Source organism: Zerene cesonia, chromosome 1 (assembly GCF_012273895.1).
Source record: "Zerene cesonia ecotype Mississippi chromosome 1, Zerene_cesonia_1.1, whole genome shotgun sequence".
In the NCBI taxonomy this organism is placed as follows: Eukaryota; Metazoa; Arthropoda; class Insecta; order Lepidoptera; family Pieridae; genus Zerene; species Zerene cesonia.
Genome location: NC_052102.1, coordinates 3,519,919 through 3,539,953, shown reverse-complemented (window position 1 = coordinate 3,539,953; position 20,035 = coordinate 3,519,919). Strand labels below are relative to the sequence as shown.

At 33.6% G+C, this 20,035-nt stretch overlaps 1 protein-coding gene across 1 annotated transcript in view; it reads left to right on the top strand.

Annotated features, from left to right (window-relative positions):
- LOC119832202 (whirlin) overlaps positions 1-18,738 on the top strand; it is a 60,672-nt gene extending 41,934 nt beyond the window's left edge. Inside the window, exons 17-21 of the mRNA XM_038355872.1 lie at positions 13,123-13,128; positions 13,467-13,547; positions 14,578-14,847; positions 15,289-15,429; positions 15,536-18,738. Coding sequence (XP_038211800.1) covers positions 13,123-13,128; positions 13,467-13,547; positions 14,578-14,847; positions 15,289-15,429; positions 15,536-15,616 — 579 coding nt within the window. The 3' untranslated portion in view covers positions 15,617-18,738. The remainder of the gene's footprint in view (positions 1-13,122; positions 13,129-13,466; positions 13,548-14,577; positions 14,848-15,288; positions 15,430-15,535) is intronic.
- Positions 18,739-20,035: the final 1,297 nt, after the last annotated feature.

Here is a 20,035-nt window from a genome sequence, read left to right as displayed (position 1 = left end):
CTTTTACAATTAATATACATAAAAAATATATATTTTGTTGGTGTAATCTACCAAAATATTGTTAGATGGCATTTTTCTAATTGTATGGAACTGTATAGCAGTTCAAGCTTGCGGTAGTGTCCAGGCATTAGATTAGAGCCTAAGCTCTAGAGCCCACATACTAACTTGATACTTCGTCTGTTGAAATGGAATATCTCGGCATTCCAGAAGCATTTTGTACAGAGGTTTAAAAATGACTTATAAGTTTTGGTTTATAATATACGTATGCCATAATTATTAAACTTGTATGTTAACTTCTTATGTTTTATGGCCTGAACCCTCATAGGAGGCCTGTGTCCCAGCCGTGGGAACATATATGGGCTGATGATGATGACGTTAATATATTTTTAAAATTATATGCGTACGAACCTTCACTCAAGTTTCAGTTGAGCGGTCGCACAACCTTTACGTTTGTAATATAAGCTCTATAAGTCTGTAACAACCTTCTATATAAAGTTACAGTGACATAAGATCTGACTCATATTTTACCTTCTCTGTCCTAAAACATTTTGCTGTTATTACCATTTTGAGAATATTGGGTCTTTGACTTTGAATAAATAAATTTTAGCAGTATGCATATATACATAGATTCAATTGTGCAATTCGTAATAAAAAAACCTTTTTTTCGAAATCTTTAATTCTTAGAGATTCGTCTTTACATAGTATTCTTAATTCTAAAATCAGTCTAAACTACTTAACCTGTAAGGGAAGAGCGAATCTTCGATTTACTATTTACAAGGGATCGTGTAGAAGTTATATTAAACTTCGAAATTATGTTTTACCTTTCGTTTTACTTTTAACTTTGATTGTCGATTTTTATATGGAAATATAGTGAATTATTTTTTTAAGCTATTGAAATATACGTAAACTAAGAAAAGAATTACAAAGATATATTTAGAACTGAATTGATATCACTAATATTATCATGATTGTGTCAAATGATAATGACGGAATAGTTTTCAATTTAAAGTCCTTAACTAAATTATCATAAAAAAATAACAATACTGATAATGATCTAGAGCCATTTCAATAAATGAAATTTGCTATCTAAGCACATGGTCGAGGAAGTGAAATCAATAAAAACAATTAAATTTGATTAGAGATACTAAAATGGCATTGATACAAGTGGCTCCTCATCTATACTTTAGAAAATTAACGCGTGTCGAGTGTTGGGCAAGACAAATTATGCCTTATTTCTTTAAATCCATACGAAATCATGATTCTTACATCTAATTATTATTAACGAAGTCATCATAGTTTCTCTTGAAGCGTCCGTCTAAGTTCCTCTGTGGCTTTCGCTAAATCTTTGTTTCCATGCAGCCTCCCTTTTCCGCTGAGGTCAGAGCAGTCATCTAGATAATCCTTCGGTGGTTCCGCAGGATATTTGCTGGCAAACTTGGGTCGTGGGATCTTTACGCGTTTCACGTCGCCCAACCAGCTTTCCATTTTAGTAGCGTTTAAGGTTTCTGGGTTAAAAAAAAAGTACCTGAAAAAAGAGTGTATCGATCAACATTAAGATAAGTGGTACACGGCATATGAAGAAATATTTAGTAATACCAATAAACAAAAACAGTAATAAATTACAACTATTATTTATAAACAAACTATGATGTAAACAGCATTGCCAGATTGAGTTCAATATCTATATAAAGTAGTAATGTCATACACTTAACCTAAATTATAGAAACAGTTGTGTAAACTAGGATGGCTGGTGTAAAATTGCGAAACGTTGATTACAAATTATATAAAAATCACGTTACACGGGCGCCGGTACAATGTGTGAGTGTCAATGCCAATGCATTTGATTTCTAGTTTCAACGACGGAGTGGTGACCGTCTTTGGTCTTTATTCTATAGACATTGTTTATGCGGAGACTGGTTTCAATGTGGGTTAAACAATACAATGATTTAATTGGCTTACATGACGAATGTCGCTTTCGGTATTGTGTTGTGTGGTTGATTTGGATTAATGTGTATGCAATTTTTTTGTTTATTTAGTTACGCATGTGGTTTTTGACCAGTTATTTTACATTTCTATATGTATTTCTTTGTTTGCAATTTAATCGATATCGCTAGAAATTAATGATCGCAATTGACGCTTACGCAACTGTACCTACGTGACGGGAACTTTCGCTAGCAATCAAATACAATATCATTATGTTTATGAATATTAATACCGGATAATCTGATTCATTCATTGCGCTAATAATATTAAAACAATAATATTTACGCACGATTTACTTTCTCCAGCGAAAGTGTGTCTAAGCGCAGTGACGATAATATATTTTAACGCTTTCAAAAATCTCAGCTTGCAATTTTGGGATTATTGATACGTAACGATACGCTGGCCATAAATTGGAATCGATTAACCACTGAGTTTCGAATATTTGCCCTGTTCCTATTTTGTATAATAAACTTTACAACGTTAAATCGATACACGAATATTTGCCATAATATGGGAAAACAAATACACGAAATATGTAATAAATTAGCGTATTTATAACTCGCGTAAGAATAACATTGTTAAAGGTATAACATTGTTCAAAGAGTCTTATGGATATGGATCGCCGACAAAACTGCCTACATAAATATAACTTCTAGATTGCTTGTGCACAACTTTTGTTTATTAAAACAAATACAATATACCGTTAGATTGAAATCGCTATACTGGCATCAATGTAGCGTACTAAAGAAGCTATTCCATTAATAAGAGCGGGATTGCGCCCAGTTGTAATACGGCGAGGTTTAAACGAATGCCTCGGAAACAATGAGGACAGTCCATTGTGTCGTTTCCGACTTGTTTTCATAAATAACAGACATCCCGCAATTTCAATTCAAATTACTTTACGTATACAATTTTTATGAACGTTAAGTACCTCGTATTTTTGTTTGTATTTAGCAATCACGGCCTCTGCTATGACCCGTGTCATTATAATCCTTTGAAATTCGTCTGCGACACTTTTTTGCATTGAGTAATAATTATAACACAAATACATTGCGCTTTATGCCCATCAAACTGCGCTTAACTCAAATTAAAAAAAAAAATTAAAACTGTGTTAATGCAAATAAATTGTAAATATAAAAGACGGAACAATTAGTCATTTTAAAAACTACCACACCGACGCTACTAAAATGATTATAGATATTACACGGACGTAAATGGTAATTCTCTAAACGACTAATGCAGTTAAGTGGCGTTAAAAACTTAAAACAGTTACCGATATTACAACTACGATAAAAATATTAATTAACTCCACTTCAAGCAGCACGCACTTCACTTCATAAGAAGTGTTTATATTGTATATAATATACCTACCTATATTTAACTGCCGTGAGTCAACAACTCAAACACAGGATTTGCGGTTGAAATTGCACTCGGCTCAAGATAATGTCGTAATCGTTCCGTGAAAGTGGACTGTTAGCGAGTTAAGGAGTTCGCACACTTTTCAAGCTTATTTGCGTCCAGATTCATCGCCTGTACATAATTCAAGTCTTTCGCTGTCCATTTATAAATTGACATACCGGGTAATTGGATGCCCTTGAAAGCAGATATACGATTTTCTCTATTCGGAGAGTTCGAATAAATTGGACTGTCATAGCGAAGTTAATCCGCCCCAGCATTGGCGTTAAGCCCGAATTCTTAGAAAATTTTATTCTACTTGTTGCCATTCAATTGATAAAACAAATATTCAACCAATACATATAACGATTGGAATTAAGTTACTAATATGTATTGTGAAATTATTGAAATAATGAAAGATAGACGTTACATTAGGGTTGTATTTTATAGTCAATCGCAAGTTACATTGATGTTTATGGCTGTAGACCGTAATTGTACCATTAACTATAAGCTACAATAAAACAGTATTCCTTTGTTTACACCGGCTTACTAAGCCGCATGACTCAGCCCTGGGTGCAATACCGGACCCCCTAACGCTACAAAATGAATCAAAGCGATTAAATCGCCGCTGATCCGATACTATTGAACACGAATGATATATGCGTTTCCCACAGTTAAGATAAACGTGCTAGCAATTAAATACTATTTCACAATAGAAACATAAAAATAAATCCAACATAAACATTGAATAGATTCAAGGTTCTATATCTTTTTTTAAATCGCTACAGTAAAAATAATTGATTGCATTGTATAAAATTGCATATCTGAAAACAAAGTAACTGAATGTATCTACATCATTGGAATATTTGCATATACAAAGTAGATATCGCATAAATAGCTGAGTTGCTTTCTCCATTTCTATTACGATCGGTAAAATATGAATCTAACGACATCATACCAATATGATACGAGTGTGTTGCGCTTGAGAGGAGCACGCCGCCAGATAAATTAGACTTGTCGCGTGCGTCAAACGATTCCTAGCGATCTTACAAGCACGTCCATTTGTAGATATAACGATGCAATTACACGAAATAGCTTGTACTTTTTATTTTCCTGTAATGAAAGTAGCTATTGTTTGTGTGCAATGTTATTGCACTATAGTATGGACACTTGCATACAGGTAGTTTTGAGATCATTTGATAAGAGTTCATGGTTAAAATAAATTCAGGGCTATTTATATAATCGGAGTGTATATCTTTTCATGGCATTGTTCCTATCATATAATAAAATGGGAAAGTCTGTAACTACGAGACAATAGCTTTTAAATACTACAATAGAAGTGTTAAGTTTTTAATTCGGAATATTACAGGCTATTTTACAGATCAAAATTGATTTAAATCACCTTGTTGGCTTTCGGTCGCAATATAGAAACATACTAGAAAAATATATTAATGCCAAAATGTATGACATAAAGTGTCCCTAAATAGAAGTTGTAAGTTAATTCAGAGGCCATATAAGTCGAGATAGCTATAAAGCATTCCATGTAGAGGCATATTATGGTCTCATAATAATACGTATGTAGTTCTATCGTGACCAAGTTCTTAATGGCACTCTCATACGTGACATCGTAAATAACATCCAATTAAACTTACACTTGTCTGACTTTCACCGCGGCCCATCAGTTTTTTGTACTCCCTTCGTGTGTATGCAATACCTAATAGATTGAATAAATGGTGTATTTTAGAAGAACATTACGAATTATATCGTCATGGCAACATAGAGGCTTAATTGCATTTTATAGGTTAAATTTTTTCTACATGTGCACTTTAAGGACAATATGTTTTGTGATTTCCTAGTTTTCATTTACAATGTTACCAAATAATAATAGCTCTTTTATACAAATCTCCTGCGGTTATCTGAGTGGAGCAGGCGGCTAGCACGACTATAATAATGTTCTACGCTTTCTCAGGACTTCGGCTTTCCGGGGTCATGGTGTTTCAAGACATGTAACATACGTTTAATTCGAGAATAGCTGAGTGTACCTGCATAATAACATCGTATAATAATGCCGCATTGATGTCAAGGAGTATTTATGTCAAATTGAAATTGTATGGATAATGAATTAAGATAGGTTTCGCATTTAACCCAGATTTCAGATTATGTGCTAGATTTTTTGTTGACATGATGTTAATAATGAAGTTATTTAATTTTTCTGTTTCTTTTCCCGGCTTTCATGGCTCAAATAAAATGCTGATGGGTAATAATTTGCGAGTTGAAGCTGGTGATTTTAATAATGAACGTAACTATGTGAGTGAAAAAGTACAATATAGAACAAATCACAGATAAATTGAATACAAACGTATATGCCCAATTTTTAACTAAGAACTATTGTGTCTCGAAATTAATTATGTAACCGCTTGCTGGTTGCTCGCGACTATATTGTTTTATTACTCAATACGTAATTATCCTTACTGCAGCGAAGCTTAAACGGAAGAGGTGTAATTTTTGTAATTGTGAAAGTGACTATTTCAGGTCACCTATTGTTTCTCAAGAAATGTTATATCATATGAATTAGAATTTCAGAAATTTGACATCGCGCAAAAAATTACAAACACTAGCAGACACTTATGTACAATTTAAATTAATTGTTTATTACGCAACTTCTATGTTTTAAATTATAATAATAATAGTACAGAAACAAGTAAAATGAAGGCTCGGAAAAATCTGTGCTCCAAAAATTTAAAAATCTTAAGTTACCGTTATAAAAGTACTCCGTGTTTAAAATTACTTTACCTATTCAAAACTTCCCAACTGGAAATTTTGAACTCTTATATAAAACTTGCGATAAATCGCATAAGTTACTCTACTCTTGGTTCGGACTTGCCGTGCCAAGTTACCGCAAGTTTTTAACTTATTCAATTTCGTAGGTGTTTGAATATAGTATAGTAGTGGACATAAGAAGCAGTAAAATCGGCACGTGCATTATTGCAAGATACACATTATCGTGACAAGCCGTAATTGCGGCCCGTTACAAGTGGTGATAATGAACATGCTCCACTTATCAGCCCCATACGACCGGGGCACCCACTCACTTGTTAATATTGTCTTTACTGTTTACTTGACATCTCATACTTTCTATATAATGCTATTAACCTCAACACCTTTACGTATGCCATAATCCGCTTTTAAGGCTTCTCTCATTATATATTAATACTATAGATTATATAGCGAAACCACAACTCAATTAGACTGGTAAAAAATATAAGGAATTTTAAATTGCGGTTTCTTATTTTTTATCTATGGCTGACGCAAAATTATACGCCATGGACACAAAAACAACCCCGTATGTAAATTCTCAATAGCTATACAATAAAACATTACGAGATGCGACCTTTGCTCCCGCTTAATTTATTTTACGTGATCCACAAAATTGTTTCCGTGTTATAAAACAATTCATAGCAATTATTCAAATATAGCTGCGAATATAACGCGCAAACTCATTAAGTTAATATGGGGCAGCAGCCGGTCCGCTGTAACATTTTAATTAGCCTAACAGATGGCCTGGTGCACCGCCCTTAAAAATTATATTATGCAAATTTTTTACGAAATTTATTAGTGGTTAAAATAACGAATGTTATTAATGTCGCACATGGGTCTAAGGTAAAAATAGGTCGACTGTTCGAGTGTGCCTGCAATTTATTTGCAAAGCATCCACAACATGAGAAAGATCTCATTATACATATCATTATGAAATGCAAATGTTCCAGGTAGATAGATTTTAAGAATTACGGTATACCGCCAATGGTTTGCTAGTTGTAGAAGCAAGACTAGGAGCGATGATTATGATGATCTTAACTGTATTCTACAATTAATTAGAATTTGTTTCTAAAGTTAATTAAATGGTAATCTTATCTAAATTATATTCCCCACAATCAATCCATATCTATAATACATTTTTATTATATAGACAAGAAATTTATGATTGGCCAATTGATGGATCGATAAATTATACAGGTTATTCGCTGTAAAATATATCGTTTCACAAAAGTTAAGAGAGGAGACCGATACTCGTTTATTGTTGTGAACCCAAGAGGTGCTCGCTCATTTTATATAATTCACCGTTTTCTATCGTTTATGAGAATAAGAAAGCTGTGTGTGGTCTATTATGATGTATAATAAAGCAATACAACGGTTAACGGCCGGGATGTTTGGTTAGCGGGACCCGGCGCGGCGGCGCGTCTCATCCCAGCGATCAATCTTGCGTTTTACATCAATAATTAATTGTCTGACATGTCTATCGATACAAAATACATTATTATCGTACGGGGTAGTGGTACTACAAAGCCACATTCCCGTCTCATTACCTACCTACAAACTGTGTACGCTTACTTCATCTATCAGAGCAAAATGCATTTCAATTCCAGACTATTCTAGTTGAACAAAAACAATTGCATCATAAATTCACTTCTATGTTATGTTAGTAAAAGCACATAAATATTTGTATCTTACGTGTATGTTTTGCTTCAACTCTTATTCTTAGCCTATAATAAAGGATTTATGAATTCATTTTTCCAACGTTTTATAATTTTAATGGGTTGAATTACTTCCGATAAGCGTGTCTTACCCTTACTATCATTGTGGCTTGTAGTGATAGTAATTCAGTCCTGTCTATGGATAATGCATCTTTGTTGTTAGTAGATCACGATTTACGAACCGCTAATAAACAATGCACGAGATACGGCACTTTCCCAAAGAAACGGAGGGTACTGCCCTTCACTTCTTCAAATAAACCGTAAAAGGACACCAATGCCTTGCCTTTACGAAAATATAGACCTTATTATTAAAATAATAATTATCAGAAGTGATTCCTACTATCTCTGAGTCATGTCAGTCGATAATAATCTTTAATTGTTTTTATAGTCATAATTATACGAACAGCCATTTGTTTTGTCATTATTACGATGACAATATAATAAAATTAACAAAACTCGAAAAGTAATTGTTTTTTTACAATAAATCTTTTTAAAATAACAATAATTCTGTTCTTATGATAATATGATGCCTATATGAGTATAAAACGGGTTAAGAAATTGCAGTAGTGTTTAGCTATTGATTAATCACGAACAAACAAAACAATAGACAACCATTGTGACCAATTTATAGGTTAAGGAGAATTGTGTGAAGGCAATGTAAAAATTTAAAAGTGACATTAGATACAACGATTAAAATCAACCTTAAACTACATAACAATGGCCAAAAACAGAATTGAACCGAGCGTGCTTCCACATGTTTCACAAGTAAAAAAGTTGACTGAAGTTAGTGATTGTTTATATCCCGACATGCTGGATCAATGTTGGCAATGAACAGGTAAAATACGACAATCGAAACATTAACCTCGATTTAAGATTGACTCACCTGTCACGGCTATCCTCTTTACTACAAAAACCCAACACTGGTTTCTATTTGTAAACAAGTTGGGTGGAAAATAAAAGACGTGCGCGGCAGTTGCCGTTCAGAGCAAGACTGGTCTACCAGCCGCGACTGTTTCTCTGTGCAAATCGAGTTCACTCGACACTCTCTTAAGCCAATCAACCACTGCATATGGAGATACTGTGAGCAATAAAAAGCCATATGGTAGGCAATAGGTAGTAAATCGCAAACGTAATTTCACTGCCACCCACGCTTCCCTTTAATTGCCCAAGTAACCGTATTGTTACGTTCAAACTTTGACTTCGTGCGCATCGTTAAAGAGTGATTTAGAAAGCTCTTAACAATTACCAATATTTACACGACGAATGAAGGGCTACATTCCTAATTTTCAGTGGTTAAATAAATCTCTGAATGATCCCCTAAACGGTAACCTTTGCTTTTTAGCTTATCTAGTTAATAAAGTATAGTATTTAAAGGTTAATTGATTGAGTATTTTCGGTTTAATGTAAGGAAATAAATTTCAAATGTATCGATATCTAAGAAATTCTAATAAAATTAAATTTCTGCTGTGAAAGTAGTTATTATATAAACAGTAGGTACTGAGGTAACAGGATACATCGAGACATTATCAATAACGACTTAGCTTAGTTGGATTTCCTAAAGATCAGACAGGTCTTTTGAGGCGTTCAAAGCATGGATGAAGAAACGGATTTGTTTTGGATTTCCTTACATATTTAAGGAACAGTGGTGTTGCTAGGAGAAAATTATGAAATATTATGCATTGCGCAGAAAAATATGCATTTTGCAGCTTTGAGACCTTTTTGGAAACTTTCGTATTTATTCGTTATTATTTCGATTATTTCGATATTATTTCGATCATTTCATTTACAGAGCTTTATGGAAGGATCTAAAAGTGCGACTTAATTTTGATGTATATATGACGAAATTGTTTTTATCATCTCCGTTAGTTCCCACGGCCCGAACATCTGCCCCAAACTGGACAAACCGGAAACTTTAGAGCTCTCCAGTGCGTTTCTTGAACCACATATCCTTTGCTTTTTCATCAATATCTATAATAATACATAATCACGGTTGGAAGTCAGTTTCTGATCATTCACGCCATGATAAAAATGGCATGAAAACATTCACAACATATTTATTCTTTAAATGATAATAACCATTGGAAGATTTGTGAATTTTCACATATCTGTATGCATATTATGGAATTAAACTTGCAGAACAGAGACTTATTATGACAAATAATATTGAATAGAACAATTACAATGGATATAAACATGAGACCAAAATCAATTTATTTTTATATGCTTTACACACGTACCTATTGGATAATCCAATCTTGTTACCAAATGCTATGTCTGTAACGAAAATATATTATGCACAACTTTTACGCCAGCGGCTTCTTCAGCATTTTCAAAGGAAATTAGTAGCCTATGTCACTCTCTAGCCTCCTAATTATCTCCAGACATGGTATCGCTCCGTTGTGACGTATAAAAAAGACAAACAAACAAAGAACACAATTACGTATTTATCATAAAATTAGGTAAAGATAATATGAAATAAAGATGTAACTTTCCCGATACTCGTACTAAGTGATTATTGTCAAAATATGAAACGTTATACGCATGCGTTGCGAATGTTGTTGCGCGTTTTATTACATCGTAACGTTTATAAAATAATAATTTACTTTGCTCAATCTTATCTCAATGTTTTGGATGAAAATAGAGATACGTTTGAAGTTTAAATGAAAATATACCCAAAGAGTACAATTTCCAATACTTGACTGCTTGGCCAGAAATTAAATTTAAATGCTGATGCAACTTTTTACTGCGGAACCCTGAAGGTATTAGGATAGGACATAGGATTTTGGTATACTTTTGTGAAATGTATTATTTTAATGTACTTATAGAAATACGAGATTACAAAATTTGAGATTCATTTAAGTATGAATACTCTGTCTAAAACGATGTCAAAATATATTTCTATAAAGTTAATTGAGGTTTATAAGCCCTATTAATATTATAAAAACGAAAGTAACTCCGTCTGTCCGTCTGCCCGCCTGTCTGATTGTTTCTTCTTCACGTCTAATTCACAAAATGTATTTGAATGAAATTTGGCACAAATGTATTGTGAGAGGAAAGGCATTGGGTAATTTTAATCCCAGAAATCCTATGGAAACGGAAAAATATGTGGAAAAACCCCTGTCTATATTTTTCTTTTTTATCTACGCGGGCGAAACCACAGACGAAATTATAGTATTATATTAATTCATGTTCATTTACGACTAAACTTTATTACTCTAACGCAACTGTAGTAAAATTTAATATAAAGCTTTATCACAGACACAAAGGATGATATTTTAAAAATCCATCTAAGTCGTGGATGAAAGTTAATGAATAAACATTTTAATCAAATATATACTGTGGTATGATTATGGCTTATATTGGCAACATTTGTAAATTTTACTCCTAAGCACAGTTAATCGCCGCTGCCTTATAATAAATCTAACGGGTGTTGATTTGGACCGTAGATTAAATATTTAAGTATCTACATAGTAATATAACTTATAATTGACCGCGCATTGTGGGAAAGATAGCGTTATTTGGAGATAGCCAACTCACGTCTTCTGTTATCTATGAAATAACGGTGCCGGGAATTCGATGCTCGATAACAAGTGTACTAAATTGCAATTTATATAACATATTTGAATTTATAGCATATATGTAACAGTCTTTTCTCGGTATACATTTGTAATATTATGAAATCAAGAGATTGAATTGCCAATAAAATTATCTCATAGTCGTGTCTTCGTCATCACAATTCTCAGCTATAATCGCAATTTTTATTCATCAAACAATATACCTAATAGGTATTTGCAATATCCTGACATATAAATCAATCTATAAATAAAAATGAATCGCCAAAATGTATTGCTAAGCACAAAACTCGAGATCGGCTGGACCAATTATGCAATTTTTTTTTAATGTTTTTGTGAAGGCATAAGGTTCTTATGAAGAAAAAAATTGTACCACGGGGGACGTCAGGTCGGACCACTTATATAGTAAAAACAAACTACATCTTGCTGTAACTTTAATTTACTCAGAAAAATCAGACCATTACTAGTCTAGTATACGATAACTGCAATAATAATATTAATATTAAATTAATTTGTGTACACAGTTAAACGTGCTCAAATCCACAATTGTATGAACAATATACATTGGAGTCAGGGTATGCAATGTTCAGGGTGTACGTTACGAGGTCGTTATTAGTGCGGTTGGGATATGGTAATGTTCGCATTGTCACACCGCACGCTGCGAACTCGCATCATAAACCCAAACAAAAGACTATCAAAATTTTATTATTCTCACAGAATATAATAATCGCGATGCATTATTGCGTGGAATAAATATAATGAACTTTGTGAAATGAGTTGTACATATATACAACTCAAAAAAAGTATGAAAATTACCATAAAATTTTGTAATAATAATAAATACAATATTAATATATTATGCACACACAAAAAAGAACACAAGCAGATACACTTACAAAGCAAACTAGGCGGACTTATCGCTAAGAAGCAATATCTTCCAGACAACCGTGTTAGTAGATAACATTAACATTCAAGAAAGAGCATGCGAAAATATTAAAATAACGAAATGAAAATGGAATATGAATGCACCCGGCTACGGCCGCTCGGACGTTCGGCGCGGTTTCGTTTTAGCGCGTGTCGTCGATCCACGATGCTATCTCATTGTTTATAGAGAACGCTAACAAGACGCACCGTGTCGAGGCCGTCAGATACAGGACCTAGATAATAGGAGATATTGTAAGAAATAACAAACTCGTCATGCCGCTGAACATTCCACGCCATTACGCGTGCACGCAATAATAACTTACGTCTTAAGAGCTAACACAGTCCTCCATTTAAGATGCCATTAATTGATATGATATGTAGTATTTACGCAATATTTATAGTCACTATAAAATATTTTTCGCAAAATATTTTTAATACCACATTAAGTACTAAAGTACATTTTCTACATCAAAGGCCTATTTTAAAGTGACCTTATCATATAGAACCGCAACATGGAGCGTGCCACAACAGGCAGCACAATGGATAGAAAGTTGACAAAGCGTTAATACAATGACGCTAATTTTATGCAATTTCTTTAACTTGTACAAATGTAGTAACTAGGTAACCGTTTCTTTATTGTTCGTTACGTAGATGCTTCGAAGACCTCTCAATTTAAAATACTCTTTTGTTACATGCTATCACATATTTCAACATAGGACCAGGTACGTATAATTAATGTTCACTTTGCATTCTACATCGGAACTGTCATTAAATATTTCTTTCGTAATCAACAATGTATGCTAGATATTCTCTTTCATTTGTAGTTCCTATGCTCCTTATTCTCCATACAGCTAAAATAATGTGACCGAGTATGATTACAATAGGCCGCAAATGTTGCTTTGATCTAGTATATTTTTCTGCCATACTGACAGTCATTTTATTATCTAAGAGCTATACAATTAACAATAGCTAGCTAGTGGGGAACTAGGCGAGTAGGGAACAGTATGACAGCGCTGCCGTTCTGGCTAGATTCAGGTGCTGAGTGAGTGTGATGTTTCAGTGCGGCTACCTCGAGGGGCTGCGCTCATCACTCGGTGGCTGGACGCAGAAAGTTAAATCATGGTACTGGGGACGACCTCTAGTAAGTGGCCCGGCCTTCTACCGTCGGAATAATCAGCGATCTGTCCTAGCACATTGACGATTATTACTTTTGCACGATATCTATTAAAATCCTTTTTCAAAATTCTCGCTTAAAATCGGAAGGATTGCTTGATGTTAGAAACTTCTGTTCCCACTTTTGTTATTGTTGCACTTTATATTTTATCGGTACGTTAGTTTTATGTTGGAGTCGGAGTAGTTTTACGCACATTTATTTCCATTTCGGTTATTTTTCATTTTGTATGTCGTTTTTGTTAGCCTGTAGAGATGGATGAGAGTAATATTGTGCATGAAACATTTTTTGTAGCTATCGAGTCTGTTCGGTTATTTGATCGGTTATTTTGAAAATATTTAGATTAACTTTATTCTTAAAAAATTCCGCGATTGTGACGAACGGCAAATTTAAATTAATGCATGGGATTGAATTTGAGTTGAGGATTTGATTTTGTTTATCGTTTTATAAATGATCAATGCTGCTACTCTTTATATTATTATATAATATTCTTTTAATTTGCTGCGCAATTTTCATTTTCAAATCGGCTCTGTTCCTGTATAAATATGCCAATTGGATTAAAGACTCCTCATGAAACCAAAACCGACACTTGTATAATACGTTTGTACCACGCCACCGAGTGATCGAAAAGCATGATTATATGCCTCCAGCTCACACCTCACTTACAGCTTCTCGATACATTCAACATATGGACCATTTACATTCCTGTAACTGAGAGGCACAAGGTGTTTGCGAAAAGTCAAGATAATCCAGGAGAACTCCTGCCCTCTGCCACCCAGCTACACTATTCTATATAGTTGCAAGCACAAAGTTGTTTTAGAGGCTGAAGATTTTGCTGTTAGAGTAGCGTCACAGTCTTAGTATGAATGTTGTATATAGTATTAGGAAGTTTTATTTAGCTAGAAAGTAATAAATAATAATAATATCCCATGAATATTTCAAAGTTAGAATATTTGTTCACCGTGTGTACATTTCTTCTTAGTGTATTTTTTTTCAACAGGAACTAGCACACAAATTATCGCGTAGTTTCGACATGAAGGAAGAGGGTGGTGCTTTGTTAGAAGATCGGGGAGGCATACGAAGGCATCAATCTATGCAACGATTACAACACGGGGAAGGCCAAGGGGACGAAAATCGTTCTGCAAGAGTTGTTCCAGACCATCACGGCAATCTACACATTACTGTCAAGAAGACTAAACCGATCCTGGGTATTGCTATCGAAGGCGGAGCGAACACTAAACATCCGCTGCCGAGGATCATTAATATTCACGTAAGCTCATTCTCAAAACGTGTAAAATTTAAATCAAGTCAAACTTCAAAAACAGCAAGATTTATAAAACGACCTATTTGGGAGATTGGACAAATAAATATAAAACTCCCACTGTAATTATATACCAATTTCTACTATTTCAAATTCAAATTCAATTTCAAATCTAACAATTATTGGCTCTTCTAAGAATATATAAAAGCGAAAAGCTTGTTCACTATAAGGATGACACTTTTGAACCTGTTTGAAACTTAATGGTGAAACTTCTACCTTAAAATGAGAACGTTGCAGAGCATTCTCATTTTTTATAAGATAAATGACCACCCTTCAAGCTGAATCAAAGATTGGTCAGTGTTCTTCCACTTTCGCAATTATAAAAATTAAAAATTTCATAATAATACGCGTCACAATTCCCTAACTATATTTTAATGATTAAAATTCAAGGAGCACGGTTCAGCTTACGAGGCGGGTGGCTTGGAAGTGGGTCAATTAATACTAGCGGTGGACGGACATCGCGTCGAGGGAATGCAGCATCAGGAAGTGGCGAGGCTTATTGCCGAATCGTTTGCACAGAGAGATAAACCAGTAAGCAAAATTGTTAATAATAATATCTATTTTATATGGCAAACTTTCGATTTGTAATGTATCCAGAGCAATATAGCACAAATAATTAAATATTTATCTCCCGCAGGAAATCGAATTTCTAGTTGTGGAGGCGAAAAAGTCGAACCTGGAACCAAAGCCAACCGCACTCATATTTCTGGAGGCCTAACATCTACTGTCCCTCCCCGCCAGCGACCCGCCGGCCGCGCTGGGCAGCGCGACGCCGGGGGTCGACCTCACCGCGCACACCACGGAATAGCCAACTCCAACCTGCGCTGCCACATGCTCTTCTAAACGGCATACTGATTCCATACACGCCTGCGTCTTTTTTCCGAGCAAACATTGCGACGTGACTCCAGTATCGCAACTACTTCCAGCGATTATTAAGAAAATGACAATTGCTCGTTTATCACGACAGGCGTTATGGCTGTATACGTTCGCTCTACGAATTCAAATCCGAATGAATGAATGAAATTAGACGTGCAACGGACTGAAATGAGAAAGTCACGCAGGTTCTCTGAAGGCTTATACAAAATTAATGGCACAAGGGAGGCGAATAAACATGTAAAAATTAAATATGAAAAAATTAATCACAAAGCACACTGCCCAATAAATCGGTTCTCGAAATGAAACGTCCCACTTCACCACCGGGATTTTATGGGTAGTTGAACAAATTTTGGAAATTGTTTTCTAGAATGTAGAAATTACCAATTTTACCAGTAGATCGTGACTGAATTTTATAAAAATGTTCTACTTTTACTAAAGCATTATAAATTACTCTAAAACATTTTAAATTCATAATTTCACGAGTAAAATTCGCAGGTAGGTTTGTTCGATACATCACGATTAAAAGAATAGAACTAGATTGTAAAGACGCGACGATAACATAGTTTTGCTAACATAGATTGGCATTGGTGCTACGGGTAACTGATCATCTTAAATATTGTTTTATGACATTCAATCGCTTTCATAGTACCATCACTAAAGTTACTTTAGAGCTTCGCGTACATTCCATTAAAGGTTTCGCGTCATCCATGTGCCATCAACGTTGCATCGAGTACTGTTTAATACGCGGGTCATCTCATCCCAGGTCGTTGTATTGACGGTAAATTAGATAGGCCCTAGAGCATCATCATGTCAGCAGTAGAGCAGAGCTTGTAGCACGCGGCGCTCACTGAGCAAGCTGTTTGCAGTTACGACCAACATCAACATCAACAATCGACTGACACAATACTTTCAATCATAAACACTTAATAATGCCGATGAACACGTATGATATATTTTAGAATGATAACTTAACTAAAGTAATTACATAATTTTTCCGACCATCCTCAATTATAGTCCAGTTTGCTTGGTAAGTAAAACATAGGAGCGCCTAGCATGTCATTCCACAAGGTAGTTAAGCGGTGAGTTTAGGAGGTTATGGCGGAGAGGGATTTAGCCCACTCTTTTATTTAATGTATACAAATAGTTAATTAATTGGTGTGTGCAATATATAATCAATTTTATGTTACATGTTAGTTATTAATGACCCTGTGTCAGTTTGACGTCAGTCCTAATTTATATAAAGATACAAAAACATGGCTATTAGTTGAACTGCTTAAAGTAAATGCAATAGCTGAAATTATATTCAGTCTTTTCAATATCTAAAGGTCAAGAACCTAATCAGAGAATAACAAAAATATGAGCGTATTGTAAAAGGCGATATCATAAATTACAAAAGTAATGATATGAAGAGACTGAATGGAAATTTACTTTCGTTTATAAGTTGTATTCGGCTACCAAAAATAATAATTAATCAGTCATTGTCGTTTTCGCTGAAGCTTGTAGTCGATGTACATGTGTAGATAATGTATTTTCACTACTATATAACCCACAAATGTACCTACCTATTTACTATATAAGTGTTGTATTCAGGCATATTTAATGTTTTATCTGAGATGCATTTAAATTGTAAATATAATATATATAATGTGCTCGTTCAATATTACATAAGCTGTAAATACGAGTAACTGTAAAATATTTATATATCTACTATGAATATTTCAAGTTAGTGCCAAAAGCATACAATCCTTCAACTATGTATTGTACAGTATAAAGACGGATGCAGTTTTCTATTCCGAAATTATAGACCGCTATTTCACAAGATACGCTTTTTAATATTAGGATTTGTATAATTAGCTATATAAATGGACAAAATATAAACGGCATATATTTAATTTATTTTTAAATATATTTTATTGTAAAAATAATATTATATATTAAGAAATTGCATGTTCTATTCATATAAAGCTTATAGATCATTTTAACCATTAAAACACATTTAACGTTTGTATATTTAAGAAATTTATATTTTACTTATTCATTTGGACGGTTATCTTAAATTTTTTTATAAGTAATTAATCACAATAAGCAAAAATAAAATGAATTATAATAACATAAACGATCAGAATTATTGCAATGCAGATCGCTTAGTTTCTAATTTTTGTTTATTGGTAAGAATAGAGAAGAAATTACTTCATTATAATACGTAGCTTGTGTCATTGAATTACAATATGAAGCGTTTGTATTATCTGATTCTTTGCTTAAATATCAATTAATGTTTTAGGAAATTGGTATGTTATATTTTATAAAGATATAGTACTTTAAAGTATTCGCGACAAATGTCAATTCATTTAACAAAGCAATGTTAAAATATATTTTAGTGTCTATTTAATAGGCAATATTAGTTTAGCCATAACAAATGATATACGTATAATAAAGCATATAACAATCACTAATTTATTTGTCGTCTTGTCCACAATATAAAAACGATATGAATCCATAGTGCAGACTGTTATATTAATTCCCAAGTCACTTGCACAAGATGTTATTATGAAGCTGCCTTAACCGTTGTGCTAGGTATATTAATTAATAACAAATATGACAAATGATTATTTTAATAGAAAAAGTATCTATATTTTCATTTACACACAACTCTTAAACCCGTGTTAAATATTTATATTCTAAAATGCATATAAAGCTATCCAATGATGTTTTTTTTTTATCTCGATTTTAATTGCTTCTCCAGCAAATTCCTATCTATTCTATACCGTCCATTTATTTTTCCTTAGTTAACCTAATTAATGTGATTATTGTGAATAATATAAGGACTTAGCGCCTGAACGTTTTTAAACTTAATTAGGTTAAATACAATTACCTATACTTCGCGCTGGCATTATGTTGGAAAGATCTATATTGTAGTTTGTTGTTAAGTTTGCCGTTGATAACAAAAATATATTGTTACCTAGATAATAATAGATTTGTTTTATTTATATTATGCCTATACAAAATTTTCGAACAAATATGTTATCGATAACTTTCAAACCTAAGCTTTTGTTAGAGTAATTAATACACTTTTTTAATCCAATGAACCAAGGGCATATGTTCGTTATGGGTAGACGTCTGAAAAAAAATTCGAAGGTAAAGAAAGCGTCCAAATTGCCATTAGTTATCATAAACCAATACAATTTTCCTAAGGCTAATAATGGTGTGATAGATGAGACACGAGGGAGCGGGATGTAATAATAACGTGACCGTCTCCTTGGTACTGTGGTTAACGCGTAAGCGTAGAACCGAGGGGTCCTAGGTTCAATTCCCGGTAGAGACGCACAAAAAAAAATGTCTCGGTCTGGCAGGACACAGAAGGCTGATCACCAACTTGTCCGTAAAGAAAATCGATCAGTGAAACAGATGTACATCATCTGCCCCATACCCCACTAGGGGACACGGGAATTCACTTTGCTAATAATGGTGTAAAGTGTGTGAATTCCCGTGCCTCCCTTTTGAGTTACGAGGCAGATGCATTGTAAAAATATTCGTTAACGCATTAACAAACTTGTATATTTTATACAGTCAGTTGAAATATCTTTACTTACTTATAAAAAATATAATCAATTATATTTTAAATATTTAAACCACTTCACTTTGTTTCTTATAGAAACAGTTGATATTAATTTATTGCATCGAGTTCAATCTAGCTCATATAGTTACTGACATTATAATAAAAAACTCCTTCGTACGAATAAACTTTAGAGCGTTCCCAAGATGTTCTCATATAATTACCATATTTGGGCCTTCAAGAAAAGAGGCTAGCAAAGCACTTGTAAAACCACGGGTTTATAGTTGGCGGTGAGGTGTGGTGGTGTCTGGCCCAACTGCTCAAATGCTTGCTTGCTCTGATATTAAAAAGAACCAATACTTTTATACCATTACGTTTTAAGAGAAAAACGGAAGTACATAATTCATGCCTAATAGGTTTAATAGATATGCAAGCGTTGATTTATTTTATTTGCATTCTCAAATGTAAGTCTATATTGCTAAGACTAAGGTCATCACAATATATTTTTTATTTAAAAAGAAATTGAAAACACTTGACGTCAAATGACAATACGTAATTTTATCAATGACACGAAATTACCAAAACATTAATTGTTCTAGAAACATTGTTTAAACATTTAAGATAAACTAAGCAACTCCAACGTGTCTATAAGGAGCGGGAATTTTATACTTAGGTACGTTTATTTCCAATTGGTACACCTTAAAAAAA